The sequence below is a fragment of the Pantherophis guttatus genome, chromosome 5 (genome assembly GCF_059756535.1).
Source record: "Pantherophis guttatus breed Tessera chromosome 5, ASM5975653v1, whole genome shotgun sequence".
In the NCBI taxonomy this organism is placed as follows: domain Eukaryota; kingdom Metazoa; phylum Chordata; class Lepidosauria; order Squamata; family Colubridae; genus Pantherophis; species Pantherophis guttatus.
The window spans coordinates 106,810,717-106,836,900 of record NC_142067.1 but is presented as its reverse complement, the minus strand read 5'-3'; the positions used below and the strand labels follow the sequence as shown (position 1 = coordinate 106,836,900).

The 26,184-nt window shown below is 38.9% G+C and overlaps 1 protein-coding gene across 7 annotated transcripts in view; it reads left to right on the top strand.

Annotated features, from left to right (window-relative positions):
- Positions 1-20,861, top strand: part of SCEL (sciellin) — a 47,943-nt gene extending 27,082 nt beyond the window's left edge. For 2 of the 7 annotated variants that reach the window (XM_034417824.3, XM_087895488.1), the window contains 6 exons: positions 2,061-2,120; positions 5,482-5,544; positions 6,936-6,983; positions 14,330-14,438; positions 15,606-15,708; positions 18,027-20,861. In XM_034417824.3, the coding sequence (XP_034273715.2) occupies positions 2,061-2,120; positions 5,482-5,544; positions 6,936-6,983; positions 14,330-14,438; positions 15,606-15,708; positions 18,027-18,043 (400 nt within the window). In that variant the 3' untranslated portion in view covers positions 18,044-20,861. Of the gene's footprint in view, positions 1-2,060; positions 2,121-5,481; positions 5,545-6,935; positions 6,984-12,837; positions 14,439-15,605; positions 15,709-18,026 lie in introns of those variants that run through there. The other 5 variants (XM_087895487.1, XM_087895489.1, XR_015734571.1 and 2 more) reach the window with 4 other exon arrangements.
- The last annotated feature ends 5,323 nt before the right edge of the window (positions 20,862-26,184 follow it).

Here is a 26,184-nt window from a genome sequence, read left to right as displayed (position 1 = left end):
TTGGGACTGGTCCTTAGTCATGAAATCATGATTGAACACATTGAAATCTTCCAGGACAAGCAGTTCAGATTCTTATTATAACACCATATACCCATTTACCTTAGTTAGCCTAGGAAGACTGTTAAGCACCAGCATAGGCAGCATACAACAATTTCCCAGTGCTGTCTTGACTATCCAAAGACTACAGCATGCATTCAATTCTGCATTCAGAATTACAATAGCAGGTGGAAGGGCTACTCAGATTGAGTTGAGATGACTCAATACCCATCTTAATTGTTCAGAGTAGCCTTCTAGCCAAAACTGGGAGAAAGGAACTGTCCAGGGTACTAATGGCCAAGTGTCTATAATATAGGTAGACCTTGACTTATAATAATTCATTTAGTTAAAATTATAACAGCACTGGAAAAAGTGGCTTATGACTATTTTTCACACTTAAAACCATTGCAACATCCCTGTGGTCACATGATCAAAATCTGAATGCTTGATAACTGGAATGCATTTATGATGGTTTGCAGAGTCCTGGGGTCATGTGATCACCTTTTTCTGACAAGAAAAAGTCAGTGGGAAACCAGTAGCAACCATGTTACTAACTTAACAGCTGCAGTGATTGACTTAACAACGGTGGCAAGAAAAGTCCTAAAATGGGCAAAACTCATGTACCTTACTTATCTTGCTTGGCAATTTTGGGCTCTGTTGTGTATTATTAAGTTGTGATTTTACCAGCACAATTAATCTTGGAAAACAGTGGTTACTTTAAATGTCTATGGAGAAAGCACTTTTGGGAGTGAATATTTTACTAGCAGCTGATTAAGCAGTGAGGATCTTTTGAACTTTTTGGTTAGGCTGTAGCCTGCCTTCCCTTCCATACAGAAGCCCGGTTTCACCATTCTGATGTAGTTTTCCTGCTGTGTAGTCCATGAGTTTTTACAATCTCTGTTCCTAAATCTATTCCTAAATCTGTTCCTCATTTTAGAATAGAATAGAATTTTTTTATTGGCCAAGTATGATTGGATACACAAGGTGCGTGTCTTGGTGCGTGTGCTCTCAGTGTACATAAAAGAAAAGATACGTTCATCAAGAATCATAAGGTACAACACTTAATGATAGTCATAGGGTACAAATAAGCAATCAAATCATATTAGGAAACAGCCAATATAATCATAAGGATACAAGCAACAAAGTTACAGTCATACAGTCATAAGCGGGAGGAGATGGGTGATAGGAACGATGAAAAGATTAATAGTAGTGCAGACTTAGTAAAGAGTTTGACAGTGTTGAGGGAATTATTTGTTTAGCAGAGTGATGGTGTTTGAGAAAAAACTGTTCTTGTGTCTAGTTGTTCCGGTGTGCAGTGCTTTATAGTGTTGTTTTGAGGGTAGGAGTTGAAACAGTTTATGTCCAGGATGCAAGGGGTCTGTAAATATTTTTACAGCCCTCTTTTTGACTTGTGCAGTATATAGGTCCTCAATGGAAGGCAAGTTGGTAGTAATTGTTTTTTCTACAGTTCTAATTATCCTCTGAAGTCTGTGTCTGTCTTGTTATGTTGCAGAACCAAACCAGACAGTTATAGACATGCAGATGACAGACTCAATAATTCCTCTGTAGAACTGTATCAACAGCTCCTTGGGCAGTTTGAGCTTTCTGAGTTGGCGCAGAAAGAATATTCTTTGAATATTCTTTTTTTTTTATTTGATCCCTTTTCTGAGTACATCTCTTAACACTAAGCAACAGCTAACCAGCAGTTTTCCTTCCTTCCATGCAATGGCTTGTCTCTTTTCCTGGCACTCGCATAAACATGGAAAAATATAAATGAGGTGCCCCTTGGCTCCATTTAAAGGACTTTAATGGCTTTTCAAAGGGTTTCTCACATATTCAACAATAATCTCTGAGTGCCAGAACAGTGTTTCTTTTATTCCCAAATTCTGTGCCGATGCAAGCTTGGGCACAGAGAATAGAGCAAGCAACTAACCAATTCTGCATGAAAACTCTTTTCCATAGGTATCAAATGCACAAAAATATACAAACAGCAAACTGCCTTTGTTTTTGTTTTGCCTTAACAGATCCCAAGACCTAAACAATCTCATCACAGTGAATCATATGTCTAATCAGCTTAGAAAGGAGTAAGTTTCAAACCTGAAAACCTGTATTACATTCTGAATTAGTTTGAAAATTGTAAAATTTCATGTTCTTCTTTATTCCACCCTCCTCCCCAAAACTTTACTGAATCTTATGATGGCTAAGGGGCTGGTGGTGTTAAGTTAATATTTACTTACTTATGAAGTTGTAAGCTTCATTGTTCCATGGGCATCCATAGGGAAAGTTGAAAAAGTGAAGATGGCAGTTGCTTCCATATGATTGAAGCTACAACTTTTATTAAGTGCATGGGATGTCAAAACACATACAAAGGAAGTTGAGGGTCACTGTTGGCATAGTTGCTGCATGGAAATTTAATTGATTTTAATATGTGGTTTCTGATTCAACAGTAGTAACTGTGAGAGGGATTTAGGTTTCCTAGTGGACCACTACTTGAGCCAGCAGTGTGCCACAGCTGCCAAAAAAGGCCAATGCAGTTCTGGGCTGCATCAACTAAAGTGTCAAACTCAAGGCCCGCGGGCCACATCTGGCCCTTGGGGCCACCCTGGAAACAGTGAAGGACTTGCCTGCAGTGACTCTGCCAGTGAAAACAGAGTCCTCCCGAGCTCCATTTTCACTGACAGAGGGTTGCAGGAGGCTGTCACAACCGAAAATGGAGCTTGGGAACCTGTTTTCTCTGGCAGAGTGCTCAGGCCACCACAGGTGCCCCTGACATGAGTGACGTTGAGCTGGCCATGCCCACTCTGGCCATGCCAACCCTGGTCCCCCAAGGTAAAACACAACCCTGATGTGGCCCTCAATAAAATTGAGTTTGACACCTCTGAACTAAAGGATACCATCAAGATTACAAGAAGCGATAGTATCCCTTTGCACTACACTAGTGAGGCCACACTTGAACTATTGTATCCAGTTCTGATCACCATGATACAAAAAAGATGCTGAGACCCTAGAAATAGTGCAGAGAAGAGCAACGAAGATGATAAGAAGTCTGGAGGCTTAACCATACAATGAATGTTTGAGTGAACTAGGTGTGTCTAGCCTAATGAAGACTATCAAGTATTAGTATAACTTGATAACTGTCTACCAGTGTTACCAGGAGTTGTCTGTCAGGCACAGGAAATTAGAAGCCGGGATAGAGTTCAGAGGCATTATAGGTTTATGTTATGCAATTTATACACAAGAATCTGATCTACTAATGGTCAAGGCATATTGGCACCAAATAAGAATCAGTGGACTTCAAGGAGGCTGGACTCTAACGGGAGCATAGTGACTCCAAACTGATAATGCATTTGACCCCGCCCTCAGACTCAGCTGGGTCATCTCCTACCTTGTAACAGAGAAGAGGAAGTTGACTTACTCTCTAAAGCACCTGAGGGCAGAATAAGAAGCTTTGGGTGGAAGCTTGTTAACAATTTACCTTCCAAAGTTCTGGGGTGCTCCATGGCTGGAGGTTTTCAAGAAAAGATTGGACATTCATTCATCCAGGATGATATAAGACCCGTGGTGGTGCAGTATTGGATGCAGTATTGCAGGTTAATTCTGCTGACTGCTGACTGCCAGCAGTTCGGCAGTTCAAGTCTCACCGGGTCAACGTTGACTCAATCTTCCATCCTTCCAAGGTTGGTAAAATGAGGACCTAGATTGTTGGGGCCATATGCTGTCTCTGAAAACCACTTAGAGGGCTGTAAAGCACTGTGAAGTCTAAGTGTTATTGCTATAAGGACTCCTACCTTAGGCAAGGGCTGGATTAGAAGGCCTCCAAGGTTGCTTCCAGCCCTATGATTCTATGATTCCTAAGCTCATTTGACTCAAAAGGCTAAACTCTTTGGTGCTCTGGACTTTCTGACTTCCATTCTCATCCTCCTCCCTCCAATTTGGTATAGTGGTTAAGGCCCCAGGCTAGAAACAGGAGACCATGAGCCAGCTGGGTAATCGTGGGCCAATCACTCTCTCAGCCTTAGGAAGGAGGCCAGAGCAAACTACTTCTGAATTCTTGTCAAATAAACTGCAGGGACCTAGCCAGGCAGTTGTCAGGAGTCAACACTAACTCAAATTGCCACAAAAAATGTAATTAAAGTGTGCCTGTGTGTGTGTGCTTGTATATATGAAACGATATATAAATTTAACAGATATGTATAGAAGCTAAATTGATATATTTTTATGCTCTAGCAATATTCTTTTTTTTTTTTGACATCTGATTTCTACAAATAAAGATCAAAATGTTTTTAATCTCTGTTAAGTTATTTGATTATATCTGTAACATAAGGTTAATCCATTTTAGATTTTTACCTAGTTATTTTGAATATAAATAAGGAGGCATGCTTGTGTTGCTGGGGCAGGCGGTGAGGGGGTCAGGGGTGATTTTATTACATTAATTTATTTGTTTTTTTTATGAGTTTTACTGTTTTTTAAATGTAGTTTTTATATTCTGTAAGCCACCTTGAGTCACCCTGGGTGAATAGGCGGCAATATAAATCTAAAAAAACAACAACAACACATGCCCCCCTTTTAATCTATATTATAATTTGTGCAAGTTGTAAGTGATTTTTGATCTTTATTATTACTCTTTTTACTCTTTTTGCTATTTAAAAAATAGATACTTTCTGAAATGTGTCAAGCCAAAGAAACATTTTTTCTTCATACTTGGATTCTTTTCTTTCTTCATCTTTAAATTGGCTAATGAACAGTGCAGATAATGCAGATAAATCCAATATTGTTACTGATATATTAAAAGCAATGAAATATTTATTGAAATGCACAATTTTTCAATCAATTATTTGTCTACTTTCATTTCTAAAGAGGCATAACCTGGACACTTTCTCTAAAATCAAACATGAAACTGATCGTGATTAAGTCTCTGTTTCAGTTCCAATTCAGTATCTAGGGAAAAAAATCCACAGAATATCATGATGATAGGAAGTTTTCTGGCTTTACTAAATTTCCAAGTACCAAAGCATGAATTATGCAACAATGCATTATTAAACTATTTTTTTTAATCAGCAACAATATTTCATATCACATCAATGTGACATCTCCCTGTTATTTTTCAAGGCTTCACCTCTAGCAGAAATTTCTACTAATAGTATCAGAGGGCACATTACTCACAAACCTAAAATACTTTCTTAATCTTGCAAAGTTACTCTCATGTAGTAAGATCAAACCATAGGCCTTAGAACAGGGGTGTCAAATTCGCGTCATCAGGGTGTCATGTGATGTATCCCCCCCTCTTTGCTAAACCCTTGGTATGGCCAGTGCATGATGCATCCGGCTGTGAGTTTGATACCCTTGCTTTAGACAGTAGTACTTCCTCCTACTGTTTTATCTCTGTATTAGACAAAATTCAAACACTATGAAGAATAAATTACTTTGGTTTTTCTTTCATCTTAGCGGATATCAGAATGTGGAGGATCTCATTGACGTGAGTCGTATATCAAACCAGAAAGGCAGATCGTAAGTTCTAAATTCTACAGTTGAATTAGGCATCTACATTATATTAATGAATCTAATTTTGAAAAATTATCTCATTCTTTCAAAATAGTATGAATCAAATATTGGTGATAGTTATTTTATCAGGCATTCTTTATAAACTTACAAATGCTATAGTTTCTTACTGAATTGTTAGTATAGTATATAAATGAAACCTTGCTTTAAAGGACTAATTAGGAGTAAAAGTCAAATGAGATATTCACAAATATCTTTTAAATATGAAAATATATCACCAGGATGTTTTGCATCATTTACATGATTTTACTATGTGAAGGACTGTAAACAGTCAAAAAACAACATTGTACCATTTTCACCTGTGATCAAATGTGTACCTGAGAAAACAATGGGGGAGAGTTTTAGCAACACAGAGCTTTCCCAGAAAGAGATCCAGATGAAGAGACTCTAGTCCTGAGCTGGATGTGGGAATGGGAAAGAAGTTCAGGATAGCTAGTACAGGGGTCCCCAAACCCCCAGTCGCGGCACTGGGCCGCGGCATACCAGAAACCGGGCAGCGCAAACAAGTGAAGCCCCATTCGCGGGATACAGGCAACATGTGAAACCACGTGCCCTCTGGTCCATGGAAAAACTTCTCTCCACAGAACTGGTCCTTGGTACCCCAAAGGTTGGGGTTCGTTGATCTAGTAGATCAGAAAGTTATAGCTTTAGTTTGACAACATTCTGTCCAGTGGTAAAATCCAATTTTTTTTACTACCGATTCTGTGGGCATGGCTCGATGAGCGTGGTGTGGCTTGGTGGGTGTGGCTTGGTGGGCATGGCAGGGGAAGGATACTGCAAAATCCCCATTCCTTCCCCACTCCTGGGGGAAGGATATTGCAAAATCTCCAGTCCCATCCCACTCAAAATTTCCGCTACTGGTTCTCCAGAACCTGTCAGAACCTGCTGGATTTCATCCCTGATTCTGTCCATTAGAAAGTAAATGATTAAACTATTGGACTTTGCTTGTGTGATAGCATTGTGTGATAGCATCACAAAGATCACAAATTATTTTATTTGCATCATTACTTCATTATGCAAGTGATACAAATCATTATAGAAGATCTATTGCATCCAGAGTTAATTATACTGAGATCCAATAATATTTCACTGAATATATATGTATACAGTCTTGCAAACATTGTTACTATGATCCACATTGATGATAAATTGTTAAATTTATATTCCATCCTTTCACCAAAAACAGTGTTCAAGTTGAGCAATAATAAAATGCTACTAATATAAAAAAAAAAACAAATACTATTAAAACAAATACATTAAAATAAATGAAAACCTTCTGCTCAACTATTATTGGAATCTTTGCAGTGCCTTGTACTTATCTTATTTTGTTCCTAAATCAGCTCTGACCTGGACAGTTTCATTGACGTCAAAGATAGAAACAATCAAAGGTAAGTCTGTACTTCCAGTTTGTGACTTTTAATTTAATTGCTATGGTTTGACCCAAATGTGGTATAACGTGAGCAGGAAAATACAATGTGAAACCAAATATAGGTAGTCCTCAACTTACAACCATAATGGAGCCCAAAATTTCTGTTGTTAAGTGTGACATTTGTTAAGCGAGTTTTGCCCCATTTTATGTCCTTTCTTGCCACAGTTGTTAAATGAATCAATGCAGTTGATAAGTCAGTAACCTGGTTGTTAAGTGAATCTGGTTTCCCGCTTTGACTCTGCTTGTCAGAAGGTCATAAAAGGGGATCACATGACCCTGGGATGCTGCAATGGTCATAAGTATGAACCAGTTGCCAAGCATCTGAATTATGATTACATGATCATGGGGTTGCTGCAAAGGCCAGAACTGTGAAAAATGGTCATAAGTCACTTTTTCCAGTGCCATTGTAACTTTGACCGGTCACTAAATGAACTGTTGTGAGTTGAGGACTCTCTACAGAAATATCACTTCTACAACTATTTCTATCTATAAAAATATCACAACTACAACTTGACTTACAACCATTTGATTAACAATAGTTCGAAGTTAAGACAGTACTGAAAAAAGTGACTTATAACTCACCCTCAAATTTATGACTATTGCGCAACCCCTGTGGTCATATTATCATGATTAGAGGGCTTTGCAACCAACTCCCATTTACCAAGTTGCAGCATCCTGTGGTCAGGTGATCACAATTTGTGACTTCCCTGTTACCCACCAGCAAAATCAGTAGGGTAAACCAGATCTGCTTAATAACTGTACAATTCCCTTAAGGACTATGTTATTTGCTTTACAATCATGGTAAAAATAATCATAAAATTGGATCTGGTTACATGCTGACTCACTTAATGGCTGCATCACTTTACAGCCGAAATTCCAGGCCCAATTGTGGTTATAAATCAAGGATTACCTGTACACAAACACCTCCGTACTGTTTTGTTGTTTCCAGACTCTGTAGCCTGAGCACTTTTTAATCATATAATTCCTTCATTATGAAGCTCCTACACGTAAAAGTTCTATCCATGAGCCGTGGTGGCGCAGTGGTTAGAATGTAGTACTGCAGGCTACTTCTGCTGACTGCTGATTGCCAGCAGTTTGGCAGTTCAAGTCCCACCGGCTCAAGGTTGACTCCATCCTTCCGAGGTTGGTAAAATAAGGATCCAGATTGTTGGGGGCAATATGCTGATTCTGTAAACCGCTTAGAGAGGGTTGTAAAAGCACTGGGAAGCGGTATATAAGTCTAAGTGCTATAAGTGAGATAATTTATTGCTTTCGCAGGCAGTCCAGATCCCAGAGATATTTTGTACTACAATGATATAATTTGGAGTTTATGTCAGGAGCAATGATTGGTTCTAAAAATATTTCCTTATTCCTGCAAAGTTGCACTATTGATCTTAATAGGAATTGATAGGGAATAACATGGCATTTGCTTCTGATTTTGGCAAAATAGCTCCATAGCAAACAATTGATTCACTTAATGTCTGTAGATTCATTTAACAACCATGATGATTCACTTAATAATCGCTGTAAAAAATATCATAAAATCAGGTCAGTCACATGGGTGACCCACCTTTACAACTGTCATGACTTACGAGTGTAATGCGCAGGTTTCATTATGGTCATAAACTGAGGACTAGACGTTAATATGTATTTTTCTGATTTTAGAAATCGGTTAAGGATAATCCATATTGAGTGCACTTTTTCTGCATGAGATCCACTAAAAATAATGGGAGCTTTGCAAGAAATGTGTGTTATCTTTTATCTGATGTTATGTTTTCCCTTCTGGACTGCACACTTGAACATCAATGTTTTTTTTTTTTTAAAGTATTCATTTAGATTTTAGAACAAATGTATTATATTGCAGTCAGCTTCTTTGAGCTTCTGCTGAAGACTGTGTTCCCAGAACATCTATTAAAACTGTTTATTCTACTTCTGATAAGTAAGGATTTTCTGCGTTCACACATGAATATATTTCATTCAATGAATTGATTTCACTAACAGTTATTGTATTAGAACTATATGAGAGGAGTGTTTGTCAAGTTAAATTTATACTGATGACAGCAATTATCAAAGCTGTTGTCTTTTTATAATAATTCTTTTTAAAATTTAAAATTACAAATAAAGGAATACAAACTAAAAAAATATATAAAAAAGAAAAAAGAGAAAGTGCAAAAAGGAGGGGAAAGAAGCAGGACAAAAGGGGAAAAATATAAAAAAGACAAGTGTAAATATTTTCAATGTATTAATATCTTCTCTAATATTATACCCAAAACTCTTTTCATCCCATATCTCATTGTTTATCTATTGGCATACAACAAAACTTCATATTTCAATTTTAACCAACAAATGTCCATTAAAGCTGCCAGAAATAATATATATTATATAGTTATTGTTTGTTTTATATATATTAAGCAAACTTTAAATAAGTAAATTAATTTCCTTTACTTTACATAATTGGTTGCCATTTTGTCTAAAAATGAAAAGAAAAAACTGCTCTTCCCATGTGTTATCTATAAACAAATCTTTAAAACCTCATCATTCAAACGTATTCAAGAAGTATTCTATTAACAGCTATTAAAACCAGAAATTGAAAATAATCTTTCATCCCTTCCAGTGATATTCTATACATTCTTATCCTCTCTTCATCTCCTCTGAAATTACGATATCATTTTCTCTAAAAATCATAGAATCATAGGTCTGGAGGGGGTTGGAGATCTTCTAATGCAGCTCCTTGCCCAAGGTTAGAGACCTTATTCCACCCTGGACAAATGGCTGTCTAATCTTTCCTTGACGATCTCAAGCAATGGAGCACCCACCACTCTGGGAGGCAAGCTGTTCCATTGATTAATTGTTCTTATTGTCAGGAAATTTCTCAGTAGTTTCAGATTGAATTTCTCTTTAATCAGCTTCCAGGCATTGTTTCTTGTCCTGCTCTTAGGTGCTTTGGAGCAGGGATCTCCAACCTTGGCAACTTTAAGACTTGTGGACTTCAACTCCCAGAGTTAAATTCTGGGAGCTGAAGTCCATAAGTCTTAAAGTTGCCAAGGTTGGAGACCCCTGCTTTGGTGAATAGGTTAACCCCCTCTTCTCTATGACAACCTCTCAGGTACCAGAATACATCTATTATGGCTTCCCTAATCCTTTTCTTCGTTATGCTAGACATACCAGTTCCTTTAACTGTTCATCATACAGTTTAGCTTCCAGTACCTTAATCAGGAATCTTTGCCATCTTTGTTGCTCTTCTCTCCACTCTTTCTAGGGCCTTCACATATTTTTGTGTTGTGATGACCAGAACTGAACACAGTATTCCAAGTGTGACCTCATTTGTGCAGGATAGAGTGGTACGATCACTTCTCCTGATCTTGATACTATCCCTCTTTTGATGCAGTTTAGGACTGCATTGGCTTTTTTGGCTGTTGCAGTGCCCTGCTGGCTCATGCTTAGTTGATATACAATAGAACACAAAGATCCCTCCCACTGTTACTACTGTTAAGCCAGATACCTCCTATTCTATTCCTAAGCATTTGGTTTTCCTGCCTAAGTGCAAGACATCACCTTTCTCTGAACTGAAGTACATCTGTTGGCTAGGGTCCAATGCTCAAGTCTATCAAGGTCATTTTGAATACTGAGTCTATCTTCCAATGTGTTTGCAATTCCCCCCAACTTGATATTGTCTGCAAATTTGATGAATTCCCTTTCTATCACCTCATCTAGATCATTTATGAAGATGCTGAAGAAAAAAAGCATATATAAAGCAGGACAGATAGAAAGCATACCCAGGATCAGCTGTAAAGGACTCAGATGCTTACACACTAACACTCAAATTTTGGGGAACATGTAAAAAGCAAAAAAAAAAAAAAAAGTCAAGGAAACAATAAGAGAAGTTGTCAATGAAGCAAGGGGCAGCAGGGAGAAAGCAGAGCTGCTTAATTCATTCTTTGCATCTTTCTTCACGCAAAAGGAAAAAATAACCCAACCTAACAAAAACAGAACCATAAAAAAACAAAAGAAATACAAATTAAAATAGGCAAAAAAATGGTAATACAGCACCTGTCTACCCTTCATGAGTTTAAATCACTAGGACTTGATGGATTACATCCCAGAGTTCTGAAGGACCTGGCAGATGTGATCTGTGAACCATTGAACCACCTCTTTCAATGATCCTGGGGCACCAGAAGACTGAAAAGAGCTGATGTAGTTCCCATCTTTAAAAAAAAAAAAAGGGGGGGGGGGGAACAGATCCAGGAAACTACAAACTAATCAGCCTGACATCAATACCTGGGAAGATCCAGGAAAAGATAATCAAGCAACAGATCTGCAAACACCAAAAAGCAAGTAAGATTATAACCAGAAGCCAAGATGGGTTTGTCAAAAACAGATCATGCAAAACAAATCTTATTTCATTCTTTAACAACATGACTAACCTAGTGGACCAGTGAAATGCTGTCGACATGGCATTTGAGTTGGATTTCAGTAAAGCATTTGACAAAGTAGACCATAACCTACTTCTTAGTAAGTTAGAAAAATGTGGGATAGAAAACATCACTACCAGAGGAATTTGTAAACTGGCTGACAAACCACAGTCAATGTATAGTCCTTAATGGAACTACATCTGTTTGGAGGGAAATAAGCAGGGGATACCCCAAAGTTCTGTCTTAGGCCCAGTGCTCTTCAATATCTTTATAAATGATTTAGATGAGGGAATAGAAGGGGAACTCATCAAATTTGCAGATGATACCAAGCTGGCAGGACTAGCCAACATCCCAGAAGGTAGGCTCAAGATCCAAAAGGATCTCGACACGCTTGAATACTGGGCCCTATCTAACAAAATGCAATTCAGAAATTTTTAGGCAAGAAAAACCAACAGGTATAGAATAGGTGGAACCTGTCTCAATATCAGTAACTGGGGGACAGGTCTAGGAGTCCTAGTAGACAACCACTGAAATATGAGCTAGAAGTGTGCGGCAGCTACCAAAAAAAGCCAATGCAATCCTGCATTAACAGAGGGATAGAATCAACTTCATGTGAAAAGTTAGTACCTCTTGGAATACTGCATGCAGTTTTGGTCACCATATTATAAAAAGATGTAGAGACTCTGGAAAGAGTGCAGAAAACAGCAACAAAGATAATTAGGGGGCTAGAGGCTGAAACATATGAAGAATGGTTGCAGGAATTGGGTAGGTTTAGTCTAGTGAAAATAGGACTAGGGTTTGCATGATAGCAGTGTTCCAATATTTGAGCAACTGCCTCAAAGAAGAGGGCATCAACCTATCTTCCAAAGCACCAGAAGACAGGACAAGAAACAATGAATGGAAAGTAGTCAAGGAGAGAACCAACATAGAACTAAGGAAAAATTTATTGACAGTGAGAACAATCAATCAGTGGAACGGCTTGCCTTCAGAAATTGTGGATGTTCTATCAGTGGAGGTTTTTAAGAAGAGATTGTACAACCATTTGTTCAGAATGGTATAGGATCTCCTGCTTGAGCAGTGGATTGGACGAGAAGACATCCAAGATCCCTTCCAACTCTGTTATTCTCTTAATTTGTGAAATGTCTTATTGGAGTTCAAGTAAACTATATCCACAGTGTTTCCCTTGATACACAAATTTAGCCATTTTATCAAAGAAAGCAATGATGTTCATCTGACATGATCTGTTTTTAACAAACCCCGCTGGTTTGTAGTGATTGCTCTGTTCATTTCTAGGTGCTCACAAAGCTGCTGCTTGATACCTTTTCTAGGATGTTCCCAGGTATTGATGTCCAGCTGATAGTTTTGTATTTTCCTGGATCCACTTTTTTCTCCTTCTTGCAGATTGGAATTACATCAGTTCTTTTCCAGTCCTCTAGCCCTATACTTCAGGAGTCTTGAAATATTTTGTTCAGTGGTTCCAAGATCACATCTGCCAGCTACTTCAGTATCCTGGGATGTAAACCATCTAGTCCTGGTGATTTGAACTCATCTAAAGTGGATAAGTGTTTTTTTAAAATCAATTTTACCTATTTTGCCCTGCATTCCTATTCTGTCACCCAGTATAATAAAACCTGTCCTTCTGGAAGTTCTTAACGTTCCAAAAGCTATTAACAAGCCATTTCCAATATAAGCTATTAATAGGGCAGGTGGGGTGAACTCAGTATCCTTATGAAAGGCTCTGGCCATAGCTTGGGCAAAGTTGTCTCTCCTGACTCCCAGAGATATAAAGCACAATGGATACTGCTAGTATACCTTCTCATCAAGGGAACATCTGTAAGGAGTCCTCTGGGCAATCTCAAATCCGAGAGGGATTTAGGGAGCTGGTTGCTTCACTGACTCCACTTTCTACTGGAATTGTTGGTCTTAAAATGGTCTTAAGTCCACCATTCTCCTCAGAGGTCTCCCCAACTATGAGACATGGTTGTCTAGAGTGGGCTAATTGAAAACATCCCAGAAGGAGGCAGAAGCAAAACCACTTGTGTACTGTTGTTAAAAAAAACAATTTTTTAACTGTTTTAAAAGTTTTTAACTGTTGTTAAAAAAAGGCAACAGCCACCTTCACTCTGACCTATGCTGCCTTCGATCCAACCTAAGCATAGTACATAAAATTATCTGCTACAACGTCCTATCTGTCAATGACTATTTCAGCTTCAACCACAATACATGAGCAAACAATAGATACAAACTTAAGGTAAACTGCTCCAAACTTGATTGCAAAAAATACGACTTCAGCAACAGAGTGGTCAATGCCTGGAATGCACTATCTGACTCTGTGGTTTCTTCCCCAAACCCCCAAAACTTTAACCTTAGACTGTCTACTCTTGACCTCACCCCATTCCTAAAAGGTCTGTAAGGGGCGTGCATAAGCGCACCAGCGTGCCTACCATCCCTGTCCTAATGTCCCCACTTATTCGTATCCATTTCATGTATTCATAATCATGTTTATACTTATATCTGTTATCTTATACATGCATGACAAAATAAATAAAATAAAATAAGATCTATGTATTTGATCAAAAGCTGAGCTGAACTTGAAGAAAAAGTGCATTCTGACACAATCAGGAAGCGTTAAATATTGTATCGATCCATGGCACTAGAAGTTGCAATCTTATTTTATCAAGGCTAAAATATAAATAGCTTTATTTTCAACTATCTGGATTAGCCTGCATTTCCTCTTCAGAACATTTACCATCCACATAATTAGTGAAATCATGGTTCAGGGCAAGTGTGAGTCTCTGAGGATGCTAATACTTTAAGACATCAGTGGTGACTATGTGCACTAGTTCTTCCAATAATTATGACAAAACTATACCTTTTTTTTTTTTTTACAAAGGGCTATTATTGACAAAGAATTGTGTACCTATTGCCGGAAGCCATTGGGCACAGCTACTAAAATGATTCTCGAAGCTCTACAGATTTGCTGTCATGCAACTTGCTTCAAGGTAAGAATTCTGTCTCACTGACTGTCCTAAAATAGGCCAATGTACATACAAATGTATATAGATGTGCATATATAGATGTGCATAGACACCCATTTTGGTATAGTGGTTAAGGTACTGGCCTAGAAACTTAGCTAATGCTAGTCATGAAAATGTGCTCTCCTCCCGTTTGGGCCAAGCTTTCTTGTATTGCCATGTGACAATAGTCAAGGCTTCAAGAGCCATGAATTGTTATAAAGTTCTAGAACATGGTGATAAAATCCTGATTGTATTAATATTTCAGATTGTGGAGGAGATGAGTTTTTTGAATGATTGCTGGAAGCACAGTAAGCCAGCCAGTTCAGTTTAGAAGTTAAGGCACCAGGCTTGAAACCAGAAGAGTTAGTTCTAGTCCCAACGTAGGCAGAAGCACCAGCTGGGTGACTTTGGGTCAGTCACTCTCTTAGCCCAACCCACCTTTTCCCCATTGTTGTCGGGGAAAATAGGAACAAGAAAGAATATTATATACATTTGCTAGCATGAGTTACTTACAAAATAATGAGATGCGATAAAAATCTAATAAACATACCGTAGTTGTTTTCGTGTTTGGACATATTCGTTCCAGCTCGCTATAAACTTGCTAAATCAGATTTGGGGAGCTTCTCTGAAGGAGAAAAGATAGATTTAAACTGAATGCAATTAGGCAAATCTGAAATCATGGTTCTGGTCATGGAACCACATAGAAATTCAGTAACAAGGTTTGTGCTTTTTTGAAGGTCGTTCTGGTGTACCCAGTTAAAATAAGCAAGGGAATAAGAGAAATCTTTACTTGAGATTTTGGACCACCGCTGCTAGCTGCATTCACACTGACCTGGATGAATGTTAAGCTTCAGTGTAAAATCTCTCCTTAATTTATTGTTTATCTTTAGAATGCTGGATAATTGTAAAGTTACATAGCCAAAATGTGGAAAGATTATGTGTTAGTTCAGTAGATGCTAGCCCAATAATAAAGCACATTCATACAGGAAATGAGTATTGATGCTGAATTTCTCTGAAATATTTTAAATCATAGTAAAATTCTAATGAAATAAAGGTGTAAGGCAAGCTACAATTGTATTAAAAATGACTGGCAGATACATTGTTCTTTGTCTGGTTTTTGCCACTAAAGATTTTTAATTCCATGTCTTTAAGTGTGAAATCTGCAAAGCAAGTTTAGAAAACCTGGAGGCAGGAGATAGTATCTGGATTTACAAGAACATAGTGCACTGTTCACCATGTTATTCTAAAGTTAAAGGTAAGCTATATTCAAAGTAACTTCCAATATGAAGTATTCGGGAAATACTTGTTCTTCCTGAATTTTTGTAGAAATATACCCAATTTGCGGCTTCCTTAAACATACATGGGTCCTGGAATGTTCTGGACTGAATGGCTGATTGATTATGCGTTAACAATTCATTGTCAGCTCTTTTCAACCACATTGATATCCCAAATGTGCTTTTTCAAGAGGCAACTGGACTTTCTGGTTTTTTCTTTGAAGATGTTTCGCTTCTCATCCAAGAAGCTTCTTCAGCTCTCAACTGAAAAAGTTTCTTGGATGAGAAGCTAAATGTCTTCAAAGAAAACCCAAAAAGTCCAGTTGCCTCTTGAAAAAAAGCATCTTTTGGACAACTATGACCTGGATGACTGATTGTTTTATAGTTCCCACAGCTCATCAGTTTATATTTTCTACCCATGTGGTTTTCTTGGAAAAAGTACAAGAGTGGTTTACCATTGCCTTCTCCAACTCAATATATATTTATGCCTTTGCCATTGTCACTAAATAATCTTCAACCTCCAGATCTTTCTGTATCGCTGTTGCTCAAAAGAGGTGCATGTTTGTGTGTTGAGTGACCCTGCATATAGTCTTGACATACACTCCTAATATTTTTTGCTCATCCCTCCCAGGAACAGCCTCTTCCCTCCCCATCCCCATATGTGGCAGTACAGCAGGTTGTGGGGTGGAGTGGGGGAATGTCCTTACCCCCCAAAATCTTCATTTTTTCAAAATGTAATGTGGCTCTTAATTGAAAAAAAAAATACAATAACACGCTAACAAAATTGGGTGGAGAAATTAATATATTCAAGAAAAATAGCTGAAAAAAATTAAACATACTAGGAAAAGTGCAGACACGAAATGTGAATATTAGGAGAAACACCATGCAAGCTTGCAAACATTGGAGATGTCAGGGGAATGATAGTAGAATAAACTTCACAGTGATTAAATGGTTTACACTGGGAAGCAAGAAATTCAAAATCTGAAACTACAACATAATTTATACGTGTGATTCTGTGAATTCACAAGTGGGTAAATATTTGACATTCAGAGTAAGAACTAAATGAATATTTTCCTCTGTTTTTTTAATTACTCCAACTCCAGTTCACACTTTGGAAAACCAAATTGTCACTGATTGAGAGACAGTGAAATCTCTCATCAGTGAGGGATTCTCTCCTCCCAGACTGAAATAAAATTAAAAAATGTAAAAGCACAATGTGAATGAAGTAGGATTTTAGTTTAGAGGTCATACAAATTAATTTAAATGTATAAAACCTGTTTCCCCGAAAATAAGACCCAACCGGAAAATAAGCCTTAGTATGATTTTTCAGGATCCTCGTAAGAAAAGCCCTACCCCCAAAATTAGCCCCAGTTAAGATCATCAGCAGACGGAGGCGTTTAGTACTGTATTTCCCCCCCAAATAAAACCTAACCAGAAAATAAGCCATGATGCATCTTTTGGGGCAAAAATTAATATAAGACCCTGTCTAATTTTGGGGAAAACATGGTATTACAAATCCAGATTACAAGAAACAGCTTTTTCTCTCTCTTTGCATGCATGCATAAATACAAAATGTTTGGATTGTATCTCTACATTTATAAGAGCACCAGAAAATACTAAGAGTTCTTTGAAATTATTGTAGATTCTGGGGGTGGGGGGTGGAGAGAGCAAAGAATGAGCACAAAGAATCTATTTGGGACAATGGCTGTTTACCACTAAGCCTGCAGTTTTCAGGACAGGCAACTATGAAATGATGAGGGAGAAGGAAACACATATCATACAGTGGTGGGTTTCAATTTTTTTTACTACCAGTTCTGTGGGTGTGGTTTGGTGGGCGTGGCGTGGCGTGGCGTGGTGGACGTGGCTTGGTGGGCGTGGCAGGGGAAGGATACTGTAAAATCTCCATTCCCACCCCACTCCAGGGGAAGGTTACTGCAAAATCCCCATTTCCTCCCGATCAGCTGGGACTTGGGAAGCAGAGAATAGATGGAGGCGGGGCCAGTCAGAATTTTTACTACCAGTTCTCCAGAACTGGTCAGAACCTGCTGAAACATACCTCTGATACCATACACATCTTCATCCAACCAGATTAATCCTGGTGATTAGTGGGCTGACAAAACTTGGAGTCATATGCTAATTTTAAAGTTATCAGCACTTACTGAAGTACTTCTGAGATAACAGGAATGTATCAAATATGTTTAGAATTTTTTATTTTGGTTTTACCAACATGTGTTTAAGCTCAGAAGCCATTAATTTTCGTATTAGTGTTTCTAAATGTTTTTATTTCTATCCTTTACAGCCACATGGACTTACTAATCACTAATGAACTCTGATCAAACATGTGCTCAGATATTCCAGCTATCTTTATTTGTATCTGAAAGTTGTATTTTTTTAGAGTAAGATATTTCAAAAATCCACATTTGGCATTTGAGCATAAAATAAGATCATTTCTAAATGAAAAATAACATATGTACTTAGCATGTTCCTAGATGTTTTCATTGTTAGCAAGAGAAATGTCTATGATTGTAGCATTATATTGAATAAGGACGCAAAGTGTTGTACTGTAAATACCGCGTATGAAGATAGCTATCTCTGCTTAGCATATTCTGTTTTGTGTTCATGCATTGAAAATTCACCTATGAGTGTTCATCATATAGATAGAAATGTCTTCTTTAGCTGCAGCAGTTCTTAAGAGAGAAAGATTTTGCAACTTTGGTTGGGACTGTTGATTTTGAGAGGAACCAAATCACCACAAAAGCTGCCAGAAAACAAGGAAGATGAAATCAAGTGGAATCCATGCGTTTATGAACCATCGTTTTCCTATTCCCTAGATGTTGAGCCTGCTTCACTTCACTTCCATTCATACTGTAGCTCTGTGGAAGAGAACATTGGGGGGGGGGGTCAATCTATTCTCCAAACCACCTGAAGGAAGGACAAGAAGCAATGGATGGAAACTAGTCAAGGAGAGAACCAACATAGAACTAAGGAGAAATTTCCTGACAGAAAGATTAATAAGTGGAACAAGTTGCCTCCAAAAGTTGTGGGTGCTCCAACACTGGGGATTTTTAAGAACAGATTGGGCAACCATTTGTCTAATACGGGATAGGGGTTCCTGCTTGAGCAGGGGATTAATCTAGAAGACTTCCAAGGTCTATTCCAACACTGTTATTCTGTTGTTACTTGCAAGAAAATCCATCTGCTGTCTGCTCACTTTTACACCTTTTACTCAAATTTCTTTATAGAGATTGTCCCTGTCTAAACTTAAGTCAATATAGCAATGTCATCAACAATGAAATATCAAAAGGTCAAAACTGCAGGTGCAACTGTGGATCCAAGCCCTGCCTTTTTATATATTTATCTGCTATTGGTGCATGTACAGAGGTGTAGGGCTTTGATCTAAACCACTTACTTTTTTAGTTGCTTTAGCCACTCCATTGAAGATGGTATTGTAAAGTATGGTCTTCTACTCGCATTTTAGTTATATTATGCTAATTTGAAAAGGTCAAGTCAGGTTAGTATTCTGATGCAATCATTTAAAGACACAGATATGGGAAAATAGGTACATCCTCATATGATCTGGAGCCAAATATCAACTCTTATGATTTAAAAGTACTTACCCTATGGTATCAATAATAAATATTCAAATAATTCAGAATAAATCTGGATTATTAAATAATATAAGGCATATATTATAGCACATAATATTACAGAATCATATTATACACAGTCTGCATATTTTAATATAAATATGGATACGTATTTTTCTTTTTTCTTTTGAACCTATGTGAACAGTATTGTAAAGAATTTACCTTGATATGGAGAAATATTTTAAAATTAAAGTAAAAAAAAAAAGTGGTTGCATTCATGTGTTATGGTAATCTGAATTTTTTGTAACATGAACAAACCTTAAACTTACACGATTCCTGCCTTCTCTTTCGGCACAGACTCAGGTACCGGTAATAGTTTCAAAACTGGCAGTTCTATTTTTATCAACTCAATTTGTAGTTTAAGATGAAACTGGTAAACATTTATTTGAAGTTGCACTAAATCATAGATAAAATATAAGGAATCCTGACACTACACAAAATAAACTTAATCATGGTTTCAAGAATATATCCAGTAACCTAATTGTATGACAAATGTATAGCACAGAGGTCCCCAACCCCAGGGCCGCAGCCCATTACCGGGCCTTGAACCATTTGGAACTGGGCTACAGAAGAACCGGGCTACAGAAGTGATGGGTGAGTGTGTGTACATCCCCATTTCTGTGAGCAGTGGGCAAGTATGTGTATGTGTGCTTACTCACCGTTAGTGCGGAAGCATCCCCTCTTCCCACTCTCCTCCCAGTCTGCAAAGCCGGAAAGGTTGGGGAACTCTATACGACAGGAGTCTTCAACCCCTGGGCTGCAGTTACTATCGGCCTTGAGCTGTTCGAAACGGGGCCGCAGAAGTAGCAAGTGAGCATGCACTTGCCTGCCACTTGTGCAAAACTATCCCCTCCACCCCCATCAGTTCTCAAAGCTGGAAAGGTTGGGGAACTCTGCCTTAAAGGATAAAAAGTTAAAAAACTCTTCCAAAAGAAACTCAGTTCATGATGGGAATGCAGTGCACCCATGTTGTTTTCATGGCAACAATATATATTTTTTACTTTCCAGTTGTGGGAATTCCTTGTAGTTTTCCATTGTAGGAGGATTTCTAGGAATTTAATTTGTATCTCGACCTTATGTACGGACTTGCAGAACTAGTGAAATGATTTATCTGACTGTACTATAGACTCGACTAAAGTAAAGCCCTTGGGATCCACCACCATATCTGAAGTGACGAACTGCAAAGAGATGAAACTGAATGGCAAGAAAGAAAGCCAGCTGTAAAGAGTGTATTCCAACAACAGAATTGCCAGCATTTTAGTGTTGGGAACCAAAGGTTTTTGGATAATGGTTAGGTAAAATTAACAATTTAGGGCAGGTTTTAAGACCGTTTGTTAAGTAAAGGTTTTATTAGGTAGACGAGTGATCTCATTTAATCTACCTGGGTTTTAGTATGCATTACATTAATGCAAACACTAAATCCTAGTCCTCTACAAACCATTGCCTTCCAGTACTTTATCTGTCAATAAATCATTTTTTGTTTCAAAGCGTGTTTTAGTCTCCAATTAAAATGCACCCTAATAGGATTTTTCCCCTTTCACATTCATGTAATAACCAAATCTCCCCTTCTTCAGCGTTTTCAGGATTAACACATGTACATTCACATGGGATTCACATGCTATGATGCTTGGCGGGATATTTCATAGTTTTTTTTGGTGCTGATGTGTCATTTTTACATCAAAGCTGAAGAAAAGAGATGCAGTCGTGTTCTTCCTGGTTAGGAGAACCAGAAAAACCTATGGTTTCCATGATCCTCACCTTGTCTCAGGTGATAATCCAAGACATACTTTTCAATTGTTAGGAGGTCTTTTATAACTATGCTGATTTACCATTTAACCATTAAGCTTCCACTTTCAGACAGACATCAAATTTGAAAAAGAATCACATAATGATGTGATTAATGTTTTCCCTGGCCAGGAGAATCAGGAAAACTCTCAAATTTAAAAAAGAATCACAAAACCATATTTTCACTGGCCAGGAGTGCCAGGAAGATTTTAAAGTTCTACTTCTGAGGAGGCAGCACAAGCCTAACTTGTAGTTGCTAGGCAGCCCATTATAGAGAGTCCCATTTAGTGAATAACCTGCCCATTTCAAACAAACATCAAATTTGAAAAAGAACCACATAATCATGTTATCCCCAGAAAGGAGAATCAGGAAAACCACTTTGTTTCGGGATCTGAAGAGATAGTCCAAGTCATAATCTGCAATTCTTAGGGGGCCCATTACAGTGATACTGAATTCCCATTTAGCTACCCTGTTTTCCCCAAAATAAGACATCCCCTGCTAATAAGCCCAATCGGGCTTTTGAATGCATGGCAATAAGGCCAAGCGCTTATTTCAGGGTTCAAAAAAATATAAGACAGGGTCTTAGTTTTGGGGAAACACGATACTAAAATAAGTTTTCTTTTCAGACAAACATCAAATTTGAAAAAGAGATGAGGGAAGCCCCCCTTCCTAGAATGAAATATTTTGGGGAATATTAAAAAGGCAGAATATTATATTTCTCTAAATGAGAAATGGAGAAACATCTTTTTTTTAGAAGCAGGAAGCAGGCTCACTCTTAATAGCCCCCACCTTTCTTAATAGCCCCCAGCAGATGTCAGCACTTAAGAGATAAAGACCTTATTGAAAAAAGCCAAGTACCTAGGTAGCTCTATTCATAGGCAAAACAAATACTGCAGGCAGAAATCCATTCAAGACTGGATATTTTGCAATTCCCTGCAGCAAAGTCTGAACAAAAATAGAATTAGCCCTCAGCCACAATAGGAATTGCCCAACACCCTTTCAGTTGCACCACCCCCAGCAAACTTCAACGAAACTTCAGGCAGCTCAGGCAACCTATAGAGCAGTGGTGAAATGCTACTGGTTCGCACCAGTTCGGGCAAACTGGTCGTGATAAAAACTACCGGTTCGGGCAAACCAGTAGTTTAAAAAAAGCTACTGGTTCCTCTGAACCGGTATTTCAGGCGATCAGCTGTGCTGCATGATTTAAAATAGCTAGAAAGCAGGAAATCCTGTTTTCTAGTGAATCTAAATTGCGCGGCACAGCTGATCCCCCCCGCTGCTTTACTTACCTTCCCAAGCCTCCTTTTGGTGCGTATTGTGCATGCGCATGCAGCACGCATTTGGCGCGCAGCTTGCAAACGCAGCCAGTGAACCGGTGCCAAACCAGTTAAGATTTCACCACTGCTATAGAGTCAGATATGACCCGTACATAACCCCTACATGGCCCCATGGGAGTCAGACAACAGCCAATAGAATACATGTTCTTGCACAGGAATAGGAAGCTCAAGTGCAAAGCCCAAGAGAAGGTATAAAAAAACCCCACTCTCAACTCCATGTGGTCAGCTGCACCAGAACCACGTGCTTGGTGGTTCTGTTCATCATTAAACCATCTTTACAATGAGCCTCCATGTTTCCAGTGTCTTTTTTCTGGCTTGGAACAGAACCAGATGAATATTTCTTCCCACAGAGATATGTAATCATGTTCTCCCTGGTCAGGAGAACCAGAAAAACTAATTGTTTCCAGGTTAGTTACATTGTTTCAGGAGATAGTCTAATTCATGATTTTAAACTGTTAGGAAGCCTTGGGCCATTTGGAATCAGGCTACAGAAGTGATGGGCTCCATCCCATCTCCTCCTCCCTGTCTGCAAAGCCAGGAACGTTGGGGAACTCTGGTCTAAGGCATTTGGGGAACTCTGGTCTAAGGCATAACTTAACAATTGCAAGGAGACCCTTTATAGCGAATGCCAAATTCCCATTTAGCCACTGAGTTTCAGTTTTCAGACATCTTGATAAAGCAAAATGCATCTGCTGGGTGCAAGCAACCTCTTGATGCCCTCTAAATCAAATATTGCTATTCACCAGGGGTGGTTTTACTTACCTTTACTAACGGTTCTCAGCGGGGCCACGCACGCTCGCTCGCTTCGCTCGCATGTGCACACGCGCTCTTCTGCACATGCACAGAAGCATTTTGATGACATCGGGGTTGGTGGGTGGAGCCTCCCGCTGGTTTTACTACCGGTTCTATAGAATCGGTGCGAACCGGGGGCAAACCACCACTGCTATTCACTATTCTATTACTCAGTGATAAGAAGCACAGATATTGGCCCAGAGGTGGGATTCACTTGCCTTCCATACCAGTTCGCAAATGTGAGCGTGCTCACACATGTGTGCACTTCTCTTGCACATGCCACATTCCATGCATGCTTGGCCTTCCGTGCATGCTCTTTGCTTGTGCGCGCACCTCCCACACATGCGCACAGCCTCCAAAACGTGGCTAAATAGGACGGCATTACGTCCTGGCGGGTGGGCAGGGCCTACCAGTCTTGGTGCTACTGGTTTGCCCGAACTGGACAGAATTGGCTGAATCCCACCACTGTTTGGACCATGAAGGACTTCCATTTCTCCTGGTTAGGCTCGAACGGAGTCAGCGAGATCTGTGGTCCCGACATGGTTCTGTGGTTCAGTTTCAGTGACTTCGCTCAAGTGACTCAGCTCTTAGTAGAAGGTGGCGATCGTGCCACGAGGTATGCTGTCAGATTTTTTGTGTCCTTCGTCGCCAGTGTTAGATTGGCGCAGGGAAAGGAAGACGCGACTCAGCAGAGGTCCGTTCAGCACTTTATTCAGCTCATACGGAACTGCTGGCTAAGCTGCCGAGCCCTCCTTATATACAGCTCCGGCAAGCTGGCCAGCCAATGACATCCATTTAAACTTCCCGCCGGTGGATAAGCCAACCACCGGCGGATGCCCTTCTAAGGACACAACAGTTTTGGCTCACAGAAACAACATTTTGGTGGAACCATAGCTATTTTCTATTTATTTTAGGCATACGGGATTAGGAAAACACACTTTGTACCCGGGAACAAAAACTGAATTGAAATTTGTTACATAGTGTAGTCCAAGGCATAACTCTTAATTGCTAGAAGGCCCATTATATCGAATGCTAAATTCCAATTCAAAGTACAATTGAATTGTAGTTAGTATACTTAGTAAGGATTGACAGGAAGTCCTTAACTTACAACAGTTGATTTAGTATCATTTCAAAGTTACAGCGGCATTGGAAAAAGTGATTTATGACCATTTTTCACACAACTGTTACAGCATCATGGTCATATGATCAATATTCAGATATTTGGCCACTGACTCATATTTATACAGTTTCGGTGTCCCAGGGACATGTGGTCACCATTTGCAATCTTCTGACCACCACTGTCAATGGGGAAGCCAGATTCACTTAACAACCATATTATGCATGTAACCACATTTACTCGCCTTCTTGTTTTGATCACAGTATTAGTTTTCATTTTAGAACTAAACTAGTTTTGTCATAAGACATCAATACATCAAACTTCCACGGTTTTCAAAATAGCATTTTTCTTCTCCTCTGACCACAAGGTGGCTCTACAGCATAAAAACAAATACTATCTCCTTTGAAGGACGCAATGTTGCATAAGAAAGTTAACCTGAATTTTAGAATGCTTAATACATAAACATTTCTTTATCAAATACAATTATAGCTTTGTTTACATAGCTTTCTCATACAGGATTGCAATTATTTTTGTGTTCTTCAATAAATGTGCATAATTCTTCATTAAACTTATATTCTTCTTTGTTTTTGAAAAAAAACAGAGAAAAAGAAAGAAAGCAAGGACCTTTCCATGATAGAAGGATCCAACAAGATGCTTCATCTGCTCCAAAATCTCAAGATTATTATTATTATTGTTGTTGTTGTTGTTGTTTGAGAGATGTGTATTGGATGCCCTTGTTGATAGGACTACATTGAACCATGCCAAATTAGGGCCCTCCTAAATTGAGGGATATTGGTTTTATTTAAATATTTGCATATCAAGAAGCGATGACAAGGTTTGTTGGAAATGCTCACTTAGGAAGGGACATCAGTCCGATTAAACATCAATATTCTGGTATGCTGCTGCTGTATGTATGTATATGTGTTAGATAAATCTGAGCACAACGCATTAAGAGTTCAGTAGGAAGAAGCAAACCTAAACTGAGCATTTTGGCTAAGGTTAATTCCAGTTTAATTCATTTCCAAGGACCAAACTCTTCTTTAGACGAAACGTTTCAAAAGCTTGCAGTCTTAAAATGTTAGTATATTTATTTTTTTCGGGGTGACAATGAATTTGAAAGTCCAAAAAGAAGGGACAAAGGCTTTTACAAAGAACGTAGATTCTAAAAGAAGAGGGCTGACATAGGTCCAAAGAGAAAATTGCGTGGGATAATCCCTGCTTATTGCCCCCCCATTCAGTGGAGAAGCAAGTTGAGGATTTAAGACTCAGAGATCTTCAAACTTGGTAACTTTAAGACTTGTGGACTTCAACTCCCAGAATTCTCCAGCCAGCTGTGCTGGCTGGAGAATTCTGGGAGTTGAAGTCCACAAGTCTTAAAGCTGCCAAGTTTGAAGACCGCTGATAGTCATGCGTGAAGTCTATGAAGAATACTATGAATTCGCTAATATTAACTTTGGATCCTCTACGCCTGCTTCGGGAGCACGTTCCTAAAAGTTATGGAAAGAATCTTGTTCTCATCGGTCCCTTCAACTTCGGATGGGCCATCATCCTTTTCCAGAAAACGAGTCCGGCCGGTTTGTTTTATCACCTGTTCCGGGCTTTTGCAGCCGCCTCGCTGTTTCAAGGGTTGCTAAGCGACACCCAAGCGTTTCAAGGGTTGCTAAGCGACGCAAGCCGGTTCAAGGGTTGCTAAGCGACAGACAGCAACGGCAGCGGCTCGCGCTCTTCAACGGCGAGGCCAGAGCGGGAGTCGCGAGCTCAAAGTAAGCCGCGCCAGGG